This window comes from Vipera ursinii (genome assembly GCF_947247035.1).
Source record: "Vipera ursinii genome assembly, chromosome: 1".
Taxonomy (NCBI): domain Eukaryota; kingdom Metazoa; phylum Chordata; class Lepidosauria; order Squamata; family Viperidae; genus Vipera; species Vipera ursinii.
In genome coordinates this window covers 126733983-126760721 of record NC_139512.1, presented here as the reverse complement: position 1 = coordinate 126760721, position 26739 = coordinate 126733983, and the positions used below count along the sequence as shown (strand labels likewise).

Sequence of the window (26739 nt, the reverse complement as noted above, 5' to 3'; positions counted from 1 at the left end):
CCTTAAGGAAGCAGAGGATTTTGTCAGCATTCTGAAATACGTGGATCAGCAGTCCCTAATGCTAGCGCATTGTTCTGCTAGAAGAAAAACACTTAAGCAGACATTTTGTACAATTGTGTTGTATTTAGAAATAAGCTACAACTTTCTGATTGATTCCAAGTGGTCTACAAATCACAGTTGTTGTTCCCTTATACAGTGTTTAGCACAATCATTCTAGCATAATTTTTACATCTGGCATTACTTATTACACACACACACACACACACTTAAAAAAATAAGTTATACTTTGAGCAGCTACATCATTTAAAAAGATACAAATACAGTAGTTAGTTTTTTCTTTAAAAAATCAAAATAGAAGTTCTTACATACTTCATAGTAAGTTTGTCCAATTAGGGAGAGAACATGTAAAAACAAAGGAATCTGTAATCAAAACATTAAATCACATTAGGAATGTTATGGCAGAATGCTCTGTAATCACTCCACATGCATCCTGTTTCACACAGAATGGGTGAACATTTTGCTCCAAGAGGAATGTTAATGATTAGCGTTAATAATCACAGAAACTTTAGTTACGGAGCAACAAGGTGTGTTCCACTTTGCCCAGAGAGACAAGTACTGTCACGTGTGACATGTGAAGAAAATACAGACAAATATGAATGACTTTCAGCTTTATGCATGCTGCAGGCAAATTGTATTTGTAGGAATAACTTCAGAATTAAGCCGGAAGAAAGGCTTCAGCAGTCAAACAGGACTGTTGTTCAAAATACAAACTAACTTAAGCATCTGTGTGGGCAGCTTGATAGTGAACAATAAATAAATGCAAATTGCAATTTTGCATTCATTAGTCAAAGCAAAAGAATCTGCTGTTTTGGTCCATTTTAATCAATCACAAGAGATGCTCAGGCAATTTCCAGAAGCCCCCTTAAGAGACCTGAAGCCTGCAGTGGAGGCTGTTCTATTGATGAAAGGCTTTCAGTTCTTTAGGGCAGCGTTTCCCAACCTTAGGAACTTGAAGATGCGTGGACTTCAACTCCCAGAATTCCCCAGCCAGCTATGCTGGCTGGGGAATTCTGGGAGTTGAAGTCCACGCATCTTCAAGTTCCTAAGGTTGGGAAACGCTGCTTTAGGGGATAGCTGTAATTTCATGTCTTTGTACATATCTGCCAAGAAGACTTAACCCACTGATAAATGTGGTGCCAATAATAATAGTATTCCATTTTCCATACCACATTACAGTTTCTGTTTTGTTTTTAATGAAAATAGGTTATGTGTTTTGGAAAATTCTGTCAGTTAAATGAGTAAGGATCAAGTCAGTAAATATATTGCCAAACGAGGCAGTGATACTGTAATGAAAGAGCAATTCCTAACTTAATTTTTTTTTGTCACAGCTGTAGTAAAATAGGTTAGTAAAATAAAATGACAACAGCCGTTGGATTATTATTATTATTATTATTGTTTTTAAAAAAAAGGTCAGCACACAGTATTCTAGCCGTTAGGATTATCCAGCCAATTTAAGGTAGCAAAGCTAACTTTCTGGGTAATAGTCAAACTACCATGTTCTCCAATCTCTACTCATTTCTACATCAGGATCTAAGTGTCATCCTAAATATTCTCATCCCTTGTGAAAATATTGGCAAGGTTCATAAGAGCATTTGGGTTTACCTTGGCTCAGAGAAATGTTGGAGAAATCAATAAGCAATTAAATGTTACCTAAGCTATTTCAAAAGCCATGCCTCCTGAGTTCTGGAAATCAGGATATGTCCTATGGTTATTGATACTAAGTTATTTGCCTCAGTATATCCCCTCCCCCACTCTGGTTACCGTTATATTTTATGGAGCAACTGCTTAAGAGAAGTACTGCATATCAAAGCAAAGTAGCCAGTGTTATTTCACCAGCAGCAACCAGCTGAGAAAGAGAGTATGTATAGTGAAGTGATGTACGCTCTGTTTGCATTTTTGACATCACTTCCACTAGGAAAGAAGCTTTTGATGGAGGCCTTTTGCTTTTCCTTTCAGAGCCCATCCAAAAATTCATGCCCTCAGGTTTCCTTGCTTAAATTCTTATAGGTTTTCCGTCAGAAACAGAAGAAGAAAGAGCTTAATGCACACAGCAAGCAGAGCCGTTTTGGAAGGAACAGAATTAAGATGTCGTACGATTTTCTTGCTTAGTTTGAAAAGGGACAGAAGATGCAGGATGACTTCGATAGCTGACCCATAGGAATAAATCTTAACTGCCCAAGCCCAAGGGCATTTTTTGTTTTCTGTTTTCAAAAATTCTAAGCATAAATTAAAAACTCAGGATTCACGTAGGTTCCCCCCCCCCCTGAGTTTGTAACAGAATGTAGGTTTAGTTCAAACTCATTCAATCAGCAGTTTAGTGGGCAAAGGAAGGAATCCGATGTATAAATAGCTACTCGTCTAACATAGGAAAGTTAGCAAAATGTTGGTGAATATTTTGCTTTTTAATTTTCCAGTCATGCGCAGAAAAACATTCGAACTACAAGATTATTGCAGACTTGAGGAAAGGTACAGAATGGAGCACAGAAAAAGGACGGTAAATTCTAACTGTACACATTTGAAGCAATTTTAAAAGCCTTGGATTATTTCTGCACAAACCTTAGAACTGTCCAAAAAAAAAAAAAAAGCTAGTGGAAAGCTTCGCTGAGCTTGGTTGTTTTCTTGCAGACATTTCATTACCAAACTAGATAACCTCATCAGTGCTAGAAAGCGGTGGGCTTTGCTCTCTTTTTATATATTAGGGTCTTATCCTGTCAAAAGAGACAATCAAAAAGTTAAAAAAAAGAAACCAAAAGAGTAAAACAGCTCCTCACCAGCAATTAATACACAGATGATCAGAAATTACCACCAGACCAACAATGAAGAAGTAAAGAAAAAACCCGGTCAAGGAACTACCAACTCAAGAGAAACAAGCTAATAGCAAACAACAGCCTAATCAAGAAACCACAATGACTGGTCCCACCAACACCGACAGGGCAAGAGAACAAATGTCTGCAAGACAACAACCAAGCTCAGAGAGCACCAAGGACTCCATACTAGATGCGCCATCTACGCCTTGCAATATTTTAGTGACTGAATGGAACGAAACGTGAAAGCCTTCCATCCACACATAATAGTAGCCTTGACATTGTTTAATAAAACACTGCTTCTTTCCTCGTGAGAGCATCTGCCAGCAGAATAAATTGCAATCGAGGTGCTGCAGTTTCACTTCCATATATTGTTAGCAAAAGTGTAGACTGTATAAGATTATACAAAAGAAGATAAAAAGAGATGGCCACAAAAAAGTAGTGTAAAAATCTCACTGCCATTTTCTTTTGCAGTCGCCACCAGCTTCCCCGTTATTGGGTTTAAGCCAGAAAAAAAAAAAACAGCTTATCCCTGTGAGCATTTTCATTTGCACCTATAAAGCAGCAAGGAATTCTCCAGCAAAAGCATTACAGCAGATGAAAACCCTGTGGATTTCATGACATCTCAGCATTTGTTCCCATATATTTTGCCAAAGATACTCAGGTTTCCCAGCAGCTCGGTGGCCTATAATCATACTCTTAGTTCCAGTTGAAGGATTTACTGTAAAGCAACCATTCTTTGTTAACCATGGCATGAACATGGCTTAATTTCAGGTAAGTCCTTTGCAGTGGCTCACTAAATATACTAGGAAATGAGATTTGTTGAAGCTCAGAGTTCAGTGGTGAGTAAACATTTCTGCTGTGTAGTATCTTCAGTAACCGGACTGGAAAGAAAAAAAAATATATATACATAATCTTGGGTGGATGATGAACAGAAAGCCCATCTTGGAATCATACCTGACTGAAGTTAACTTCATGGTCAAGTGGAAAGCAATTTCAAACATGTGATGTCATCTAGCATTCCCAAGGTAGATATTCCCTGGGAAGGAGCTATAGGTTTTAAGCAGAGTCTCCCTGAGGGATGCTCACCTCATTATGTAACCAAAGGAGATATTCACAACCTACTCCAGGTGGACAAAATTTTGGGGGAAATGCAATCAATTCTCTGGCAGGAGGGAAACGAGTCAAGAAGGCTCCATGCCTGCGTTGGTGGGGTGGAAAAGAGAGCAAAGGTTCTCCTCCAACCTCCGTGGAGGAGGCAACCAAGGCCAATGCTGGAGGTGTCTTGGAGTAAGGGTTGGGTATCTCTAGCCTTTTATTCTTAAGCCTCAGGCCTGCAGCTACACAAGGTCATCCAATATTCACATTACCTTTCAGAAACACTGTAATTTAAAGTTTACGATACACAGAGGAAATACAGTTTAAAGGGCATTTATGAACAGAGGGATCGTTGTATCCTATACCCAATGACATCCCACCTCTCAAAACATCTTAATGAAATTGCTCGCTGTAAATGGAACATTAGATATTTTCTGTGAAGTTATGAACATTGCTCAAGTTGAGTCACAAAGAGGACCAGAAAATTACTAGTGAAACTTGGTAGACTTAACAGACTGCTTGGGAATTGCAACATACTATAGTGTTCACAACCCCTAACAGAAGAACCGGATTAATAAGAATCCAGTAGGTATTGTTTTGTAGAAGTTATATAAGACATGGACGGAAGTTATACAATAATCTAGAACTTGTACAATTCCTTCAGCATTCTACTGTTCCTCAAACTGGTGTGCTCTCAGTGGTGTAGACTTCTCTTCCCACAACAACCAGCTGGCTGGAACATGTGGAAGATAACAGGCAGGGCAAGGGAGGGTTGTTTTAATTTCACGAAAAGAAAATCCTTACCTGGATGTGATTTCAGAGGGGTACAATGGAGGTGATGGGTCAGTAACCAATGGGGCTTCAGTGTTTGTTTTAGTTGTCTTAAGAGATAAGGCAAAATCGTTCCCCAGAGGTCCATTTGAAGTCAGTCCACTCTATAAAGAAAACCAAAGGAAAGTCAGAAAGGTGATTTAAGTACACTTGTTTTGATACGTGTCAGCAAATGGACATTTTTTTAAAAAAAATTCCATTTATATCCCGCCCTTCTCCGAAGACTCAGGGCGGCTTACAAGCTTAGCAGTAGCCTTCACTCTATGTATATGCCTGCTTATTAGGGCTTTCACACACACCCCAAGCGGCATTATTACAAAGTCAGCTTAATTGCCCCCAACAATCTGGGTCCTCATTTTACCTACCTCGGAAGGATGGAAGGCTGAGTCAACCTTGAGCCTGGTGGGATGCGAACCTGCGCTAATTGCAGGCAGCTGGTGTTACTTAAGGAGGCATTAGCCCACTGCTCCACCAAGGCTCTACATGTCTTATCAAGTTGTTGCAAATGCCACAGCAGAAAAGGATTGATATGTGAAATAAATGCTCAGTTTACCCCTTGCCCCTGAATTCTTTCCTTCAGGCTACCTTCTCCTTCATAGCTTTTCCTTCTGATTGGTGAGATACAATGGTTGGGACAATGACCAATCTAAATTGGGATAATGGCCAAGATAAAATTTAGAAAAACCATTAACAGGCAGGACATATCAGAAGGGGATTTTCTGGGAGTGAAATATGGCATTCAAAATAAGTAGCGTCAAATGTTTTAGCATCATTTTCAGTTTTGAGAGATGGTTAGGGAAGGAGCAAAATGAGTTCTTGAATGTCAAAAAAAAAACTTACCATACCCATTAAAAACCTCCCAAATTAGGGTGACACCTAGTTATGCATTTGGAGTGTAGCCTTAAGTGCAAAGCCTGACGTAGCCCTTGAACTGGTCATCTTCAAGCACTCTTCAAGGGAGAAAGTAGCCTGGAAACAGGTCAGAATATACAGATCCTCCAAACAGTTGTGGATTAGTAAAGGGGAATAATTTTCAATCATAACCACAAGGAAGGAACTTGACTGGAGAATAGAGGGGGAAGTCCTGCCTTCTTCAGAAGAATTATTAGTAACAGTTCTAGGTGGTAGTTTCTTTTGATAAAGCTGAAAATGTTTACTATCCACCATGCAATAGAAATGACAGATTTTTTGAAACTATATAAATCAATGGTAATTTGTACCACTTTTAACAACAGTTGAATGACTGTTACTAATAATAATGGACATAACAATATGAAAATTGTAAGGATTATTCGATAACTTACTGGCACCAGCCACCTGGGCGCAATTATTGATGAAGATACCTAAAAGTAAAAGAAACATTAAAAACTCATAATATTATACTATAACCTTATTGGCCAAGTGCCATATCAACTAAACTGATCATGACACACCAGCTCAAACAAGCGTTACTGAAAGTTAAAAAAGAGTTAGGTAGAGACAATGGAAGTACTAATTATGTTTTTAAATTATACAATGAAACAGCGCTACATTTTAATTTTTTACTCTTACCTGAGGCGTGGCTTCCGTGAAGTCAATTAAATTCTTCGTCTGTGATGTCAACAAAATCTCCATGCTCTCAGAGGAGCTCTGAAAAATGGAATAGTTAAGTCAGGCTCCATGACAGAGAAAGTTGCAGAATGTTGTGTAAGGTTTCATCCATGTTGGCAAAAGCCGCAAGCTTATGACTGATGTTTAGGAGTGCTGCCCAATGGCATTGTTTCACTTTACCATGCACATTTTAGTCTCTAATATAGTCACAGTATGAATTGAAGCAATGCATTCACTAATTTATTTATCAGATTTATAACCCACCTTTATTTTGTACAATTTAAGGCGGTATATAAATCAGTTCCTCCTCCTACTGTCCCTAGGACAACTATCCTGTGAGGTGGGTTGGGCTGAGAAAGAGTGAATTGATCCTGTGCTTAAGGGAGGATTAAAACTCATGATGCCCCAGTCTCCACTCCTTAATTGATACACCAAACTGCTTCTTAAGTCTTGTAACACAGAATACAAACACTGGTGGCCTTAAATTACATGTAAAACAGTTTTTCTATATTTTTCCCCAATTTTATAAAGTAACTGGCACTTCCATCTTTGAAAAATGCCTTTAAAAACAGGATTTGCTTATAATATAAATTCATACGAATGGCTTTCTCCTCCTACTGTGGTTCTCACCATTCTAAACTGATTAATATTTTAGCGTTTTAATTACTATTTTAATATAACATCAGATTTTTATTGCCAATTCCAACATTTTTTCTCACAATCTAAAGGTTTCTATACATAATACCAAATTATGGTTTAATGAAGGGAAGACCATATATTTATATTTGGGATAATTTTTAAGAGTCTTTATATTGGAAAGAGTGGAATCTGTCTAGATTGGAGATGAGGACTTTTCTTCCCTTTCTTAGCCTTTTCCCCCTCACTTAATAGTGAAAATCCCCCCATGAAAAAGATCTCATTTGCCAAGATCTCATTTGCCATTTTCATAACCCCTGCTGTGCCTACGTGCAAAATTGGGGGACAGGGACACATTCACAGATATTGCACAACTCATTTTTAATATTAAACTCTAAATATTATTCTGTCCCAGGAATCTATCCCAGGAACCAAGTAATTACTGCTCTGTTTAATACAAGCTATTTGCCTGGGACTTCTCATTTTATGCTTCTAAAGACCCACACAATACTCCCCACAAAGATGAAACATACCTCTACTCTAGGAGCCAGATCAGGAGGAGTCGCACAATCATTGGAGTCAGGGGCAGTAGTAGTATTCTCCTTGAATTCATTCCTGGAAGATGTAAACACACCATCCACGGTACAGAGCATGTGTGAAGGAACTGCTGTCACTTGCAATTCCTTCCTGGAGGCAAAGGCAGCCTCTGAAATCAATGCCGTATGACCTGCTGACCTCAGGAGCTTCAGGGTCCAAGTAATTTGCCTTCCTGCTAAGGCTACACTCTGCCCCTGAGGCGGGAACGGGACAACTTGCCACAGCTAACTCGCCGTGGGCCAACTCACTGCAGGACAATTTTAAAATTCTATCTAATTATTTAAAATAATTTTTTTCACTTTTTGCCATTCACATTTCATTCTGTCCCTCCTTTTGCATCCTTTCTTTAATGATTCCATTCCACCGTTTCTTTGATATTAGCGAGTTGTCCTGCGGCGAGCTGGCCTCAGCAAAATGTCATAGACACCCCCCGCCCCTCAGTCACAGAGAAGTGATAGAGAAGGAACTTGCTTAGTTTAGGGTTCAACTGGCACATCCTTGCCAGAATCCGTGATTCCACTGATCTCCATGGTCCGTGATCAAGTAGAAGGAATAAACAATATATACAAATAAACAGCCGACTCTCTAGCACAGAGTGACAGAAAGTACTTCCGCTACAAGGAGGTCCAACAGACTACTAGTCTACTATTCCAAAAGTAAAGAGCAGATTCATATAAATTCATCTAACCAATAGATGTTTTAAAAGGATTCTGGAATTACATTTCATTCTCACGCTAGAGCATATCTTGATCCTGCTCCTGCCAACTATGAACATTCACTTATATGTAACTTCATTTTACTAATTGGAAAACAAAGGTTCGGGAAGGGGTCTTTCTTTTGCCAGTTCAACAAGAAGCAATATTCAGTAGAGGGGCACATATCCCCTACTCAAGTTGAGAACAAAACTTGGCCAAATTTTCTTTGGTTTCCCAAAGAAAAGCAGAACCGCTAACTCAGACATGTCAAACACAAGGCCCGGGGGCCAGATCCGGCCCGCGAAGTGGTTTCATGCGGCCCACAAAGCCATCCTGGAAACAATGAGGAAACGGCCCCCACTGCCTTGGCCCTGGCCCAGAGACTGCCAGAGACCCTCAGATCTGTCCCACTCCTGCCCAGGCCCCCATAGGCACCCTTGATGCGAACGATGTAGAGCTGGCCACACCCACCCAGTAGGCCATACGCACTCTAGCCATGCCCACCCAGTAGGCCACACCCACCCAGGCCATATCCACCCGGCCCCCTGAGGGCAACCGCAATGCTGATGCGGCCCTCAATGAAATTGAGTTTGACACCCCTGCGGGCCTAACTTGACTGAAATTCCCAGAATTACCCGAGTGAGCCCTTCAAGTGCTCCACATACTGTTCTTCGATTATTGCGTCTCAGATTTTCATGCATTCCCATTTTCCGGTGGGAATAACAACCCCCCCTCCCCCCAAGAGGACTTACAGAATGAAGGCATTGGTGACTGGGATCACTTTTAGTGCCTCTCGTGGTTCCTGGCACACAGGACTGAGGGTTCTCAGAGGGCTGTTTTTCTCTTTTCCTGATGGAAGAACGCTTCTAAATAATGCAGAGCCAAAAAAAAATGTAACAACTGAGGTCTTTTCCATTGTTGCCAAGAACATTCTTTCATCATTAAAAAAAATAAAACAAAACAAAGCAGCTTGGAACTCTCTTAATGCAAACCATTTCCTGGAAATGTTTTGTCATCATGAATATCAGTATTGAGGCAAGAAAAAGGAAAGCTAATAACCAAGGAAAACGGCAACTGGGTAAGTGCATTTGCCTCATGTTGTGTGTTTCTGCCAGACATCAATACAAGGAGAAGGTGTGTGCTGCAACACAGCTCTTGAAGCAGTGCTTAGGAGTGCAGCATTATGATTGGAGAGATTTTAGATTTGCATCTTTTAGTGCTCTCTCTCTCATATACACACACACATCAACTTTAACCACAGCTTTATTAAAATGAAAAAGGATATCGCTAGTTCTTGAGTTACAAAGGCAACTGGGACTGGAATTTCTAATGCTTAGTCACGGGTGTCAAACTTCCCACGTGACGTGACGTGACGTATTGCGACTCTTTTTGCATTGCCGGCAATGGGGTGGGCGCGGCTTTGGTATGATGAAACCAGCCCGCGGGGGCTGGCAGTTTTGACACCCCTGTGCTTAGCAATGTAATCCTGGCTGTTGCAGTTGTAACCTGAGTGACAGCTGCAAGTGTGAGGGTGGGTACTATTGGACAGGTACTAGGGAACACAGGATGGAGGGGGTGAGTGCCCAAGCATGTGCCAGGGAGCACAGGTAAGTGCCAAAGGTGGGAGTGCAGCAATGGAGGCAGCGGAGTGCTGATCATAAATGTGGGCTGGCCTGAACTTCAAGGACCAGTCACAGATCCATTGTTTCAGCACCACTGTAACTTTGAACAGTCACTGAATGAATACGTGTAACCCAAGGACTATCGGTATGCCATATCTCTATATTCTGAGACTATTTTTCCCCAGCTTCTGATAGAAGGATGCCCAAGAAGGGGGTGTAAGGCATGGGAATTTACCATCAAACCTTCTTGAACAACAGAGTAACCTGTCCCAATGAATTTGTTCTCCTGTTTGGATAGGAATATTCAATTTTCTAGAATCTCAACTGAATAAGACACAAGGCCTCCTTTTTAAGGGCTAAGCAGAAACAGGACTAAACCACAACAATGTGAGTTGGGTTAATGTTCTCAGAAATATTATCCTGCAGACATTTTAAAAACCACTGACATCAGTTTTACAAAACTTTGTTACAAGTGATTTCTTCCATTATTAAGTGGGTATAGGAACCTGCTCACACCACAGAGCAGAAATCTTCAGCACATTTCAAGCTCCATATTGATACCTTCCAGCTGTTTCTTGAACATTGTTGTTCTTACTGCAAGATACATTTCCCTCTCTCACTACCTAAAAGAAAAGAAACACAATTACATCTCAAAAAGTTAATTTTATTGAGGATATAATCTAAAACCCATTTTTTTTCCTGACAGATCAAAGGCAATGGTACCTAACATAACAGAAATGCCCTTCTCTGCCACTTCTTATGTGCTCCTAAAAATGCATTATACCACTGCAGGCTGTGACGTGTATCCAGGTTTTCTGCTCTCATTGTGTCTGGATGGAGAATGTTCTGGATAATAGAAGACTGATTACGATGCCTCCAGTGTCTAGGTGGTAGACACTGGGATAAGAAACAGCAATCCTCTTCCTTTACTCTACAGATATTCTCAACATAGCTATAAGTTAAAACTAGAGAAATTGGCCAAGCCCGGCCGTTTCTTGCTTTTTTCAGTATGGAATGGGACAACTCACTGCAGCCGGCTTACCTCAACAAACTCGCCACGGGACAACTCTCAGTGGGATGACTCAACGCGAAATATTATCAGTGAAATGTTGGGGAAAAAATGGTGGAATGGAATCATTAATGAAAGGATGCTAAAGGAGGGACAAAATGAAATGAGAATGGCAAAAATTAAAATAATGTCAAAGAAACAGTGGCGGATAACAGTACGTTTATCTTGTGTTGAAATGTCTGGCATCAAGTTGTCTTGCATCAAAAGCTGGCTGCATCGAGTTGTCCTGGGCAAATTATCTGACACTGAGTTGGCCAGGGTGAGTTGGCCATGGCAAACGGTGTTAAGACTCTTTTCAGCAAGTCTTGGAATGTTTCAGAGACAAGGCTGAATATACCAGTGGCAATTTCTCTCTTCCACAGGCCTCCTTCCTTAGATCTGGACTGGAGGATAAGATGCCTCTCCTCTACCTTCTATTTGTGAGAATTCAACAGAAAAAAATGCTATGACCCAACCCAACCATTCTCTTCAGCAGTACTCTCAGATTTGCTTAAGCCTCCAGAAGTGTAACACACCCTGCTCCCATGTACTGAGAAACACGTAGAACAGATGGAGGGAGAGGGCTTCTATCAACACATCTGTAGGGGATGGAAGATTATGAACAGGCTCTGCACATATGCTTAAATTATCTTAGGCAAACTGGAGACTAATGATAAAGTATCGATACTGACTCAAAGTATAACAGAAAATTGATGTTAGTTTTCTGTATTAAAAACATCACAACCGAAGCAAAATTCTTACTTTGTGCCCTGCCTCCACCTGGGCCTTCAAAATATTACTTTTAATGTCCGGAGGCAACCGCATAGAGGTGCTCACAGGGCTCTCAATTACATTGTTCAGGCATTTATCTGTCAATTTCACAACTTCCTCCTAGAAATAAACAAAACTACATTCATAAACAGCACTCCTCGTTAGGCGAACAGTCGGCAAGGGCAACACATGAAAGGAATTAATACAGCTTCCACAACCAGCACATAAATATATGTATTACATATGCTTTGGACCAGGACTCTGCCTTATTACGAGTTTCCATGTGAAATCTAGGATGATCAGCACTAAAACTATTCCAGAACATGAACTAACACTAAGGAGACAAGACCAAGCCATTGTGTGCATTAACAGAGTAAGATATCTACGTGTGGCTCTTTTCCCCACTAACTGAAGAATTTTGGTATCTAATCTTATAGGTAATATCTCAGTTTTTAATGAAGATAACAGCTTCCTATAAAATAAGGAATGTTTTTCTTTCAATTCTTATCTAGCACAAAAATGCTAGATAAGCAAATAATATTTCTTAACTTTTGAATTGGATATATATAAATTAGACAAGTGCTATGGCTAAGAAACTTACACGCAGGTGGAACATGCTCAAAACGCTTACAAAACAGGACTTATTTATAGCTGTACTTATCTGCTACCAGTTCTATAGGCAAAGTACTCAGCCCCTTTTCAACTATGGAAATTCTTAGTCATGTAGGTCATAGTTGTCCCAAAGATGTTTTTTCACAAGGCAACTGGACTTTCTTGTTTTTCTTTGAAGATGTTTCGTTTCTCATCCAATAAGCGTCTTCAGCTCTATTTTCCTTTGAAGAAGCTTCTTGGATGAGAAGCAAAATGTCTTCAAAGAAAAAACAAGAAAGTCCAGTTCCTCATGAAAAAGCATCTTTGGGACAGCCTCTTTTGGATTTTCTGAATTTTCCCATATACTTCACAGTCTATGTTATCAAAACTTCATTTTACTTATTTACTCAATTTGTGTAGCTATAGGCCTTAGTGAAAAAGACAGCCTGAGTGAATAAACAACATCTGAATTGAGTGTTTATGTTTACAAAGTCACTCAATGTGTAACCTGCCATTGTGAACAACCAACTCTTAATATTCAGTAATTGGTTGAATTGCCTTTAGCTGCAATTAACTTCAGCCAAATCTATTCTGTAAATTACTGATCACTGCCTCACCTCAGGAATTATGGCCCATTATTCCATGGCCAACAACTTCTACTTAGTAACACTTGAGGATTTCATAGTATTAACTCCTCATTGGGATCCTTTCACAGTATTTCTATGGGGTTTAGTTCTAGACTTTGAGTCGGCTCATCCATGTATTCTGCATCCATTCTCTTAGTTTTTTGGTATGCTTGGGAACACAGTCTTGGTGTGTGGCCAATCTGAACTTCAGTTTCAGCACAACTAGCTTGTAGAATTCCAATTCAAAGCAGAATTTATCTTTCTTTCCTAAAGCAGCAAAACATTTCTAAAAGATGACACTGCCACTTCCATGCCTAAGTACCAGTATAAAGATTCTTTATTGCAAAATGCGTGTTTGGGTTCTCCCAGGCATAGGATAAGAAGTTCCACTGTCCATAGAATGTTCCCCCTGGAATGCAGAATGTGATCCAGGTGGGTTTTTGACAAACGTGGGATGAGGATCGGTGTTCTTCTTAATGAGCAATGGCTTCCATCTTGCTACTTTCTCAGGAATTGATTTTTATCTAGTACCTTAGCTACATTGAGAGATCTGCAGACTGTTCTGATTTTTTTTTTGGTGCTATTTCCTGAATTATTTTTACATCATAAATTTTGAGCGATTTTGACAGATTAAGTACTGCTTGGAAGCTTCACTATTATAAATCTTAGCATCGCAAGAATATAATTTTGCTTGTGGACTGTTAGAGCCCCTTGGCATTAGAAATCATTTTGTAACTTTTCCTAATTGATATCAATGATTTTTAATGGAGGTCTTCATAATTTTATTTGGAAAGGGGCATGACATGCCATAAAACTGTGTGGTAAGAATCTCACTGTGATGATGAGAGCCAACATTTGTGAAATTTATGCATATAAATATAGGGTTGGCCTATATTGGTTCTGACTGTTTACTGAAATGTTTACATAACTGGCTCTAATTAACACTTTGACTGATTAGGGAGAGGCAACTATTTTTTTCATATTGGCAGTCTGCTAATAGATAACTGAAATGAAGCACTAAATCCGAAGAACCCACATGAACTTCTGATGACATCCAGTCAAAACAATATGCAAATTTTTGAAAATTAAAAGGAGGCAAATACTATTTTACAAAACTGTGCATCGGGCAGGATTGATTAAATCAACTTTTAGCATATCAATGTATACCGCAGAAAGATATTTCCCAAACTCTCCATTCAGCATTCATATGTAAACTATAATTATTTCCTGCATTCATTAGTACATTATATGGCTGAAATTAATTTCTATATAGATTTTTGTCCTGAAAGAAATAGAATTAAGGTTTTTAATTATTCTCCATCCGTACCCTCCTCAACAACACTGATTTAACTCCAAATCAGTTTTCACTCCAAATCAGTTTTCATCACTGCTTAAGCAAAGTTGGGTAGAAAGGGAAAAAAAACACGTTTTGCTCCTATTACGTATTTATTCTGTTTAGTTTTCAAAATTTATCCTCCTGCTTTATAATCAAATGAATGAATACTTAATATATGGATTCATATATCATGATTCAGTGCTTGGAGCACATATTTAATTTCTCATAAGGTCTTTTCCTTTAGAGATTGCCATAACTTAATAGAGCTAACTCAGCAAGGTGAAGGTATCTCATCTCACAATAAATACATACTTGTCTCAAATGACAGGAAGCAGTATTTTTCTTAGGTAATTTTTTTTTCTAAGGAGAAAAGCACGTCAGGTCAGATCTCCCTCCCGAAAACTGCCTAGTGTTTATTTTAGCCAAGGGCATTGATCCTACTTTAGCTGACTGTGTCACAGTGCTTAAGTGCAGGACCAAGGACGCCTTGAGATGCATCCAGAGAAAGTGTATCATGCAGTTGTCTGGCCTCATTCACAGCTTCATTCTTATACTTATAAACAGTATGATTGCTGAGATAAGCTCAGATTCCTTAATTACTGTATATTAGAGTATTGTGTTTTAGGAATACAACGAGAAGTAGAATTTTAATCTTTTACATTGAAAGCTTTTAGAAATTAGCCAAACTTCTGACATGCAAGAAAAGCTGTCTTTGTGACTCTACTGTGGTGGTCCCAAAAGACTTTTTTCAATGTGCTTCTCCAACTTTTCTGCACGCCAATATAGCTTAAGCTTGTTCTTTCAAACACATTTTTCCACCTACTTACTGCTCATTCCAGAATGCCCTTTAGAAGAGATGCTGACATAGATACAGAATATTACATCTTCCTAAATGCATGGAAAATATAGTGAAGCCAACCTTTTATCATTCCCTGCATTCCAGAAACAAAAGAGATTGGAATGCCTATCTAATTAAAAACTAATTGCTCCCTTCTGGGCCAGCATGCCCTTCACGAGCTTGGCACTGCCAATCTTGTAGACTTTCAATCTAGTCAAGCGCAGTCACTGAGCTGCAAAACATAGCAGTTTTTATCTCGCGTGAACAAACACATTACAGGAAACAGCAGATATATACAAAAACCCTGACCCCCATATTTCTGGGAAGAGAAAGTATGCAATACCTGCTTGCTGACATTTATGTTTATGTTGGATTGGGAAACCAATACGGGAGTGAACTCGACTTCCAGGTCTTTCAGTTTCAGGGATGGTTCATCAACTAGAAGAGAGGAAGAAAGAAACTGGACATACAGTACCCCAGATTGACATAAAGCTCTAAAAGTGGTTGGCATTTCATCCCCTGACATGGCTTTCACAGTAAAAATAGATTTATCTTATCTGCAACTACTATTTTTTTTTCCTTAGGCTCTCTATACAATCACAGTTAAGAGGTACCTGTAGCTACATTGTCTGAAAAATCTTTGTAAAGCTTAATATTTTTACATAGCTAGTAGGTTGGAAGAGATAATTCCAAGCGAAGCTTGAGAGTTTTGGAAGCTTTCAGTCATTACAGGGACAATATGTTGCCACTTACCGGACCGCAAGAAGAACAGTAACTTATGACAGAAGAGGTTTTAGGCAAATAAGTTCCTTGGCTAAAGCCTGCACTTCCCTGAACAAAGGACTGTGCAAGCTGGTAAACTGCAGAGCAATTATGGAAATTACTGTTAAATGCTACTAAAACAAAAGCATGGGGGAAAATGAGAAATTGTAGCGATTGTCTGAACAAGTAGCAATTGTCTGAACTAGGAAAGGGAAAGAAGGAGAGAGATTGCTTGCCAAGTCATTTTTGGAGTATCTGGAATCAATCAGTGGTCAATGGAAACCGTTCAGTTATGTTAAAAATGCTTATGTCATAATGTAAGAACACATCAGAGACTGCGGTCGTCGTAACCCACTCAGCCTACCAATAAAGTGATCCAAGCGACTCGCTACCCATGGTGCCTTACCAACAAGATTTATTTTCTCGGAGGGGTGTTCCTTTGTGTCATCTGCCCCTTCCAATGTTTCACCTAATCCCCCAGCAGAAGGTAAACCAGCAGCATTGTCAGTACTAGTGTCCAACATTTCTTTGTTATCAAGCAAATCAGCGGTCAGAGGCAGGCTGCATAGGCTAGGAAAAGGAAACAAGACTTTTAGAAACTCACATAGATCTGGTACATTATATTTTATTTTATTTATTTTAATTCCATTTATATCCCGCCCTTCTCCAAAGACTCAGGGCGGCTTACAAGCTTAGCAGTAGCCTTCATTCTATGTATATGCCTGCTTATTAGGGCTTTCATACACCCCCCAGGCGGCATTATTACAAAGTCAGATTATTGCCCCCAACAATCTGGGTCCTCATTTTACCTACCTTGGAAGGATGGAAGGCTGAGTCAACCTTGAGCCTGGTGGGACGCGAACCTGCACTAATTGCAGGCAGCTGGTGTTACTTAAGGAGGCATTAGCCCACTGCTAATATGCCTTTAAACTGATGGTTACACTCCTACCAAATATTTTTTTAAAAAATGATGACAGCCTATATAAAAGGTTCTTAGCATTTAAATGATGTTTCCTTTCTCTCTCTCTCTCAAGTAAGGAGCCATACAGCTGAAGAAGGCATTTGTATATTTTATATTATATTTTAAATATTTCTAATTGCATTTGTAATTCGCTTACAACTAATGTAGGTAAGTAACACACACACAAAAATTCAAATCTGAGATAGTCCAAGCTTGAACACTTGTTCCAAAGCTCTTCTAACTAATCCTTCCAGAAGGGTCTCGATGTTGTTCATTTGGAAGTATTCTGAACAAAAATAGTCCACTTTTAGCTCAAGGCAACATTTTGAGCTCAAACACTTCCAGGCTGTTCAGAATGATGTCAAAACGCTTGCACTAAAGACATATTTTGCATTCAAAATATTTTGCATTAACCCTACTATAGATACATTTGGGAATTTAAACTGAATATGAAGACAAACCAAAATTAGAAATATTTTCATTGACTCCAATTGCTCACAAAATATGATTGCCACAATACATAGTTGCTTCTGCAATAAAATGTGAATGACAGATGCACATTTTTATGTATGGGTATTTTTGTAGCCTAAGCACAAACAGTGGGAATTTAATTGTTTTTCATACTTTACGTATGTAATCAGAACAGAAAGCAAAAGAAATCATGCCACCACCAGAGGTTAGCATCCATTAAGACCAGCATTTTTCAACTTGGACAACTTTAAGATGTGTGGACTTCAACTCCCAGAATTCCCCAACTAGCATATTCCAAAGGTTGCAAATCACTGAACTAGACTATCATTTTGCTTGATCTAGTTCCAATACATGCAGCAGTCATTATCTTGTGTTGCTGAGCAATCCAAGAGGGCAAAAATCTGTAAGATGCTTCCATCTTATATATGGCTGTCATAGAATACAAACAGAAATTGAATAGGTTATGTTTTTATGCAGCATATACAGTTTGGAGGTGAAGGGCTGTAGAAATCCATCTAAAATCACAAAGGCTCCATTGCTCCACTGTTTTTTTCAAACACAGGAAAGGCTTATTACAGATTGGGATCACATCCTAGTTAACCCAAAAGTACCCAGGATTAATATCAGGGTCAATTAATTCCATCCAGATCGGCATGCTGTGTAAACTTAGGAGAGAGGATTAATAATAATTTTACTTTCTCTTTTGCCTGCTTGCATACAAGAACTCAGAATAGTCCTACAGAACTGGATGGCTATAGCTGCTTTATCTCTTTGGATTTTCTTTTCAGTCAACACATATGTAGGGAGAGGGACTGAAATGGTTAGAAAGACAAGTGAAGCCTTCTAACTGGTCCTTGATGGTACCAACCCTGATAAGGTCACAATGATTGTTAAATTATTTTTTTCAACCTTTATCAATCTCCTCTATCCAGAGTATTTGCAACCAGTTGATAAGGAGTCCATTGGAGAGCTACAAAAGGTATATGGCATTTTTGATTGCTTCTAAAGCCTCAAATGGAAATATAGTGTCTGTGGAGGATTAAAAAGATCAAAAGGACTTCAATTCTCTTATCAAACGTCAGGATTTTGAACAGGTGCAAGTAATTCTAAAATCAGAGAAATAGCAATGCATCTCTTCAAATCTCTTTGCAGTATAGAAGGAGAACACGAAGCTTCTGACTACTGACAAAAAACAGAAGTAACTTGTGCCGGTCTCAGAAAACAATCCAGATAGCTCTGGTTTTTCATGTGATATTTAATTACTTTGGGTGATTAATACAAATGCTACCATTTCGCTCCTCTTACCACTCAGAATTTTAACCATGGACTAAGTTGAGACCATGAACTGGAAAAACAATGTTTCAGATTTGCAGTGCCAATTGTAATGGTAGCTACTCTGCATTCAGTTCAAATACTCAGCCTAGACAATAATTAAGATTCATCTCAAAGATGCAACTGGACTTTTTTGTTTTTCTTTGAAGACCTTTCGCTTCTCATCCAAATACGTTCTTCAACTGTGACTGTATGGTGGGGAATGAAAGGATTTATATTACTTGCAGACAACTGTTCAAATGACCAGCTTGTCTGCAAGGAGTATAAATCCTTCCATTCCCCACCCCACTTTGAAGGTTTGGCTAGTCTAAAGAAAAGAAGAAACAGGGGTGACATGATAGCAGTATTCCAGTATTTAAGGGGCTGCCACAAAGAAGAGGGGGTCACATTATTCTCCAAAGCATCAGAGGGCAGGACAAGAAACAATGGTTGGAAACTGACTAAGAGAGAAGCAACCTGGAATTAAGGAGAAACTTCCTGACAGTGAGGAGAATTAACTGGTGGAACAGGTTGCCCCAAGAGATCATGAGCGCTCCATCACTGGAGGTTTTTAAGAAGAGGCTAGACAGTCATTTGTCTGAGAAGGTATAGGTTCTCCTGCTTAAGCAGGGGGCTGGACTAGAAGATCTCCAAGGACCCTTCCAGCTCTGTTGTATTATTATTATTATTATTAAAAACAAGAAAGTCCAGTTGCCTCATGAAAAAGTATCTTTGGGATAACTATGACCTGGATGACTGAGAATCTCCATAGACAAATTAAGATTCATGGTATTTGTGTAAAATGCCAGTGAATCTATTTACATTAGCACCCAGCATGGTTCAGCATGCTATAGACCAGTGATGGCGAACCTTTTAGAGACTTGAGTGCCTAAACTGCAACCCAAAACCCACTTATGTATCGTTGGGTGCCGGGTGGGCATGGCCCTTTGGATGGGCGTGGCTTCGGTGGTAACGGCAGACTAGGTGGGGCTAAAAAGTCCAACCAATTAATTCCAACTTTGCAAGATTTTTTTTCCCCACGAGAATTTGAAATTGATTGATTGAATCTTTTTTTTGCACACAGCGGTGGAGGCCTAAAGCGAAAAGGTTTTATAAAACCAAGCTGAAGGCCTAGGACTTGGGTGATGGCGCGTGTGCCCCCAGAGAGGGCTCTGTGTGCCACCTGAGGCACGCATGCCATAGGTTCGCCACCATGGCTATAGACATTCAAATTTTTTGTGCTACCCAGATTAATGAAGGTGGAAGTTAATCAAAGAGAGTGGTAGGGAGAATCGGAAACTGGAAGAATTACTAGATTTCATTGCAGATGCATTAGGCTGCCATAAATGCTATGAAGGCTTCATGTACACTTAAAAACTCAGAAAAGTCAGACAAAATCTGTTTGTCTATTACTTTTGAAAATATTAGTTCTAGCAGTTATCTGGCCTGATTGTAGCGTTAAGCAGCAAAGTAGCTGGGTTCACACTAAGCCATAACAGAGTTTGCCTGGGTTTAGCTTAGCAATAAGTCATAGTAGAACTATGGCATATTTAGCTTTTCCACCACCACCATCCACACATACCTGCACGGCTTTCTTGCCATCTCATGTGAATACTTGAAAAGATCTGTGAGGAAAAAAAAATGGCTCCCACAACCTTGAAACACTTTGTTTACCGACTGACAACGATTAGCAAATGTTTTCTAGCATTGCTCTCTCCTCAATTGAGGAAAATGAAAAATGACGTTCACGTCTATGTGAATTTTTAAAGGATACTTACAGACTTAGCCACGTATGCCAAATTACTAGTTCAGCAGTTTTTAGAAGAATTAAGCTTTTGTTTGAGCATCTCTCACACCTAAAAGAAGCTACTGTTATATATCAATCTATTGGGATTTTGGTATCTGCCTAGGCTGGAAGCCGTTTGTCCCAAGAAACACCTTTCTCAGAACTGCAATTAAGAAGATTTATTAAGAAGATTGTTAAAGCAACAAATACAAGAATTCCAGTAAATACTTTCAAACGAGAAGTTATATACCAGGAAATTAGGAAAGGGAAGTTGTATGTTTTCCCCCCTCTCTTTTGAATGGTAGGAAGCTTCTTTTTTATGAAGGAAGGATAGGACTGTAGCTATTGATTATTTTGGAAATGGATACTTGTCAATTTAAGAACCAGCTCTCACCCAATCACACCTTGCAACTTATCAGGCACAGCAATTCTGGTACAGTAAATAAAGTAGGGTCTGATTTGGCAAAGCCTTACTAAGTTAGTGTAAAGGAATGTATATCTGGCTTTATGAATTGAAGGGGCAAAGCAAAGAGCAAGCTGCTAGAGGGGACTTGCAGTAAAGATCACAGTTTGAGAAGCAGGGGAAAGAAACTCAAAATAATTCCACCTTGATTTTGTGTAGGATGGGCACAGAGAAACTTGAAAGGGCTGTTAAAACTCTGTTCATTCTAGTACCTAATATGTATTCCTGGAATCCCGACCATCCTTGCTTCTTAAAAGGGTCTTCTTCGAGGAGCTGACATATCAATCTACAAAGCTTATCCAAGTTTCTCTGTTTTACCTTAACAAAATCAAGCTGGGGTTATTTTGAGTTGCTTCTCACACTTCCTTCCATCTCCCTCTGTGTATTTTTTTTTCCTGCATGCCCCTTTAATAGTTCCATTATAACTTTTTTCAAGGCCAGATCTATCTTCCTTTACAATTAGCACCAGCAAAGCAAAAGAGACATGCCACTCTGCTTCCTCCATCCCCATGCAAAGTGCAGTCTGTCGTTGTGGCTTCCAGCCTGCTAGTATCACTGCTCCCACATTCAAGGATATGACTAGGGCAAGTAAGGTCTTTGAGACAGAAATACTTCCAGAAAATCTTCAGTTTTAGGGTCTGAGATCTCTTGATGAAGCACCTTTCTCACCTTCAGTGAAATCAAATCTCCCCATGCAATAGGCAGACATCTTTTCAGCCTTCGGAACATCTCCCGTGTACATGAGGTAATCTCACATCACCATGGGATTGCAACGAAAGCACTTTAATACAGCAAAATGAGACGACTTCTGCACAACAGAGTACCCCACATAAACAGTATATAAGTATAAGCAAGCACTGGTTTTGAGGTTGATATTGTCTTATCTGGTATGCTTGAGCATAAAAGAATTGATCCCACAGGGATAGCATTACAGCATTACAACAATAGGAATATAGTAGAGGCAACTTTGTAGTTGTTTGAATAAACCTTTTGCCATTTAATAGATTTTTGCATTAAAACAAAGAATCTCAGAACAGAAAGCAACCTTCAAAGACCTTATTTTGCATTCCTTCACATTTCTTTGAAAGTACTTTAATATAAAAAGCATAATTTTATAACATTATTAATAGGCACATTATCAAAAGTGCAGGAGAACCAAACAGAACATTTTTTTAACCTGCTCTATTATATCTGCAGTAGACCTCTTTGCTCTCTTCGAAAACCCAGAAACAATTATATGCTAAGAATCATTAAATCATTGGTATCTTTACACCCAGCGAGCAAAATATTGGTTTCTATAGATTGAATAAGCAGCTTTGTTATAAACAAGGAATCCACTTCATCTTTACCCACCTCCTCCCCATTAAGAAAAGCACGCATAGATCCTTTTTTCCCCCCACAATTTAAAACCACCAGTGGGAAAACATCTATGTTTTAAAAGAAACATCTATGCTCTTCATTTATGTTTGGATATATTGGCATATGGGGTTATCTCTTAAAGATCAAGCCCTTCAAAGCATTCGTGAATCCAGAGGACGGTCAAGATTTCCTTAAGATCAAAAGTCCTACAGGTCAGTCACAGTAGTCTGGAAACCAGAACCATAAGCCTGTCTGTACATTCCCGCATTCTTCACATTGCGTTCACGGACAAAGTCATTGCAGTGTCTATCCACTGTGTGGGCTGAAGACCTGGACCACATGTTCCATGCATTTCCACCACGTTGGCAGCAGTCACGAGCATCATGGGGCCTAGATTGGTTTGGGAATGGGATGGGGCACAGTTAGTATCTAGGTATAAATAAAGGGAGAGAAGGGCAGGTGGAAGATGCAGTTGAGGAAGTATCAGACTAGCAGGAGCAAACTTCTTGAAGAGCAAGCAAAGATTTAGAAAATGGACTTACAATTTAAACCCTTCGTGCTGCTATCAGGATGCACTGGCTTTAAAATAATCTATGCAAGAATGAACTTTGAATACTTCTCTCTTTTCATGTAGCACTTTTTCTAACCAACAAACAAAGTAATAAATTAATATATTTCTTCCATGGATTACCACATTCTACACTTAAAGCCTATAAAGTTAGTGTCTACAGTTATTTCCTTTGTGTATAAACACAGCAGTATATCTGTGAACTACATCAGGGGTAGGCAGAAAGTATTCCCCAGCTATCAATAAACTGTACTCTCAGCATTGAACAAGCTGGTTAGAGCTTCTAGAAGTTAAACCTCAGCTTCAACACTCATGAACAAAAGCGAGTGCCTTATACATATAGCAGCAATGAAGCATTTAAATCATATGATAAAATGTTCAGGATTTAAAAAACTAGTATTAACACAATAACTATGAACTATTTTTTAAAAAAATCATTTTGAGCCTAAAGCAAGGAGACAAAATAAAGCAGTTCAACATAAAGACTGTGGTTATATTTGGTGAAGGATAAGAAGCAAGGACTTCATGCACAACATGCTATTTAGAATGCACCAGTATAGATTTTGCTTGTTGAACATGGCTTCTTTTATCTTACTGTGCCTAAAGTTCATTTCAGGAGCATGCAAAATTAAATTTCCAGAGCTGAGTCAACCAGATAGACAAGATAGTATGTATATTTTACCTTTGGTATTTCTTGCTCCAATGTAATAAGATAAGCCTTGTTGTCTGGTAAAAGTAACTTTAATGTACTTTAAAGCACAAAGCTATTGAAGATGTGCCAATTTTTACTGATTAATGGACTTGGAGGGTATGATTAGCTAATGACATCCAGATCAAAAAGAAGCAGGACTTTTCTTCAGCTTCCAATTTACTCTTCTCTTTTGTAACTTGCTATTTGCATGAGAATCTTAATTGGAGTAACTCTGCCAAGTTATATTAAGCATTCTGTATGTTCAGAATGAGGACTTCTCTAGAAACAAGGCGATTATCCAGTACATTAATCCTTAAGAGACCTTTAGTATTATCATATGATGAAATGGACTTTTAAGTTAGACGCTGAGCTTGTCGATCAGAAGATCGGCAGTTTGGTGGGTCGAATCCCGAGTGCTGCATAGCAGAGTGAGCGCCTGTTACTCGTCCCAGCTTCTGCCAACCTAGCAGTTCGAAAGCACGTAAAAATGCAAGTAGAAAAATAGGGACCACTACAGTGGGAAGGTAACAGCGTTCCGTGCGCCTTTGGCATCTAGTCATGCCAGCCACATGGCCACGGAGATGTCCTCGGACAAACGCTGGCTCTTCGGCTTTGAAATGGAGAGGAGCACCGGCCCCTAGAGTTGGAAACGACTAGCACGCATGTGCGGGGGAACCTTTACCTACAGTATGTGTATATAGTATTATGTATACAGTATATATAGTGTTATGTTTTTATGTTTTCAATTTTAAGTCATACAATTTTCTAAATTAGAAAATCATTTTAAAGCTAAGTGTTTTATGAGGTCCTAACCACTAACATTTTATAAAATGAACTGAATGTTTAAATCTGAGGTGCCTATTTTGGTAACTAAGAGAGATCTTTTTTATCATTCACCAGACTCTTTGAAATTCTGGATTTTTCAATTATAATTTAATTAGCAAATGAGGACATAAATTTTTAATTCAAAAATGAAGTTGAAACCTCACATGTACTCTTGAAAATAATGGTTGTGCATGCTGTAGAACAGGGTCTCCAACTCCTGGGCCACAGAGTGGGCCACAGCCTGTCAGGAACCAGGCGCGCAAGTAAGCAAAGCCCCATCTATGCATGTGTGGGATCCAGGCAGTGTGATAAACCATGCCCACCCTCCACCCCGGTCTGCCGGAAAAACTTCCCTCCATGGAACCAACCCTTCCTGCCCAAAAGATTGGGGGGTCACTGCTGTAGAATGTCTACTGGAATTCAGTATGCTCTAGTTGACATGTAAATCTGCCTTGTGGGGGTTTAAACATCTTGTTTGCTTTGCATATGTTTAGTGTGAGTTCCTTGGAGTTATCACCAAGACTGCAAAACACAGGAGAGCTGAAGTAAGATCACAACATTGTTGTGATTTCACTTAGTGCTTCCTTTGCATAACAACCTAACTGTTGGTCCCAACAGTGGTTGCTAAACAAGGACTACCTGTAAATTTTGGTGTTTAATCCCTACCTTTGTTTTGAGAAAATTATGTTGTTGGGTAAATTATTTTTATTTTCATTTACTTAAGTCTGATAAATGGATATTTTGATACTAAAATTACAAACTATGATAACAATTCTTGGAAAGGACACTCTCAAAATCCCAAGGTTCCCAAATATCCCCAAAGTTTGACCACTGGTTAAGGGTACTCAAAGGAAGCAGAAAAATTAATTAGGGTTGCAAAGAAATTATTATTATATAGTCTGCTAAGCCATGAATGATTTATTTTGTTTTACTATAATGTATAAAATTGGACTTTTATAACAAGATTTGTAGACTAAGTTTATGGGTAATTATTTTGTGTAAACCAGGCAACATTTGTAATTTGTTAATTACAAATGTTGAGTTTGTATTAGATTTAGCCATAATTATATATTAGTCACCTACAATCTTAGTTCTGTTATGGATTGGGGAAATATTTCAAGTAATTTTTCTATAGTGGAAGAAAGAGGTTCAAATGTAAGTATGCTAAATATGCTGGATTGCCACTGATGCTGTTTTTCATAAAAATGAGGGATTTAATTAAAGCCAAGTATCAGTAAGGTTAAATTCAGAAAATCTAAGTTATACCACAGAGTGCACACGGGTGGTATACAAAACTAGAATATGCCCATAAAAATAATATAGATTAAAAAGCATGCAAAAAGTTAAGGCAAATGCATGGGTAACTAGAAGCAGTCTTCTTTAGAAACAATTTTAATCAACTTCATACTTGTTTTATTTATGCTAAGGATCTGGTTCTTTATCATATTAATTCATGTGTCACCAAGAGAACATTTATTTTATGAGAAGTTGATGATCGTGGCTGTTAATAAAACATCAACTGTGTTTTGAAATGATACAGTTGCTGTCAGCGGTCCAAGGTTTTCTTAAAGGTAAATAAACTAGGTTGAGAGATATTCAGAATCGATTGCATGTATTTTCCTTAAGACTTCAGATAAATATCATTCTGGATCTCCTTCAGAATAAAGGGCATGGGCAGAAGTACAGAGAACTTTTTTGCTAACTTTCTATCTTGTCGGTTCCTATATAGCTCCAATGGTTTCTTTTATCACCAAAACAGCAGAATATATGTCACATTTAAGTGTAGAATTTAGAAGAGAAAGACTGGGACAGTTTTCAGCTGTTTCTTGGGAAAACAAAGTAACCTCAAAAAGTTGGTAGCATGAAAGGTAAGTAGAATGCTATGTACTTTGCTAAGAATAGGAAAAACAAATTTTCATGGGGACTATCTGAATGGTAATGTAATACACATTTTAACAGGTCTGCAGCACGGTAGTTCAAATGCTGGACGTGTGGAGCATACTTTCAAGATTCTAGCAATACAAAGAACCATTCCCTTAATAAATTGATATTTATCCAATTAAAATTGCCTTAAAGTATTATAGTCTTTGTAGCACTGTGTTTGGAAAATATTCTCTAAAGAAGACTGATCATAAAGGAGTGGCAGGAACAAACCCAAAGCCAGATCATGGTAACGACCCAATTAAAAGAGGCAGGAAAGAAGCTGAGGTGAGAAAGCCCTTGTAAACAGCACCAAGACATTCAGGTCATTCTCCACCAAGCAGACATCCATTCCGTCAACACAATCTGCTTAATCTCATTCCAAACTTTGCAACTCAGCACACACCCGACTGACTGTACAGCTCCAAACATATCTTTACTGCTTTCCCTTCCTCCACTGAACACAACAACCCAGCCTG

General features: G+C 38.9%; 1 protein-coding gene across 1 annotated transcript in view; it reads right to left on the bottom strand.

Moving 5' to 3' along the window:
• Positions 1–103: 103 nt before the first annotated feature.
• EPB41L5 (erythrocyte membrane protein band 4.1 like 5) overlaps positions 104–26739 on the bottom strand; it is a 69295-nt gene continuing 42659 nt past the window's right edge. Inside the window, exons 17-26 of the mRNA XM_083349451.1 lie at positions 16312–16475; positions 15487–15581; positions 11744–11872; positions 10495–10556; positions 9064–9177; positions 7538–7634; positions 6345–6422; positions 6098–6136; positions 4767–4897; positions 104–3748 (exon numbers count right to left, since the gene is read on the bottom strand). Of these exons, the coding sequence (XP_083205577.1) occupies positions 3694–3748; positions 4767–4897; positions 6098–6136; positions 6345–6422; positions 7538–7634; positions 9064–9177; positions 10495–10556; positions 11744–11872; positions 15487–15581; positions 16312–16475 (964 nt within the window). The 3' untranslated portion in view covers positions 104–3693. The remainder of the gene's footprint in view (positions 3749–4766; positions 4898–6097; positions 6137–6344; positions 6423–7537; positions 7635–9063; positions 9178–10494; positions 10557–11743; positions 11873–15486; positions 15582–16311; positions 16476–26739) is intronic.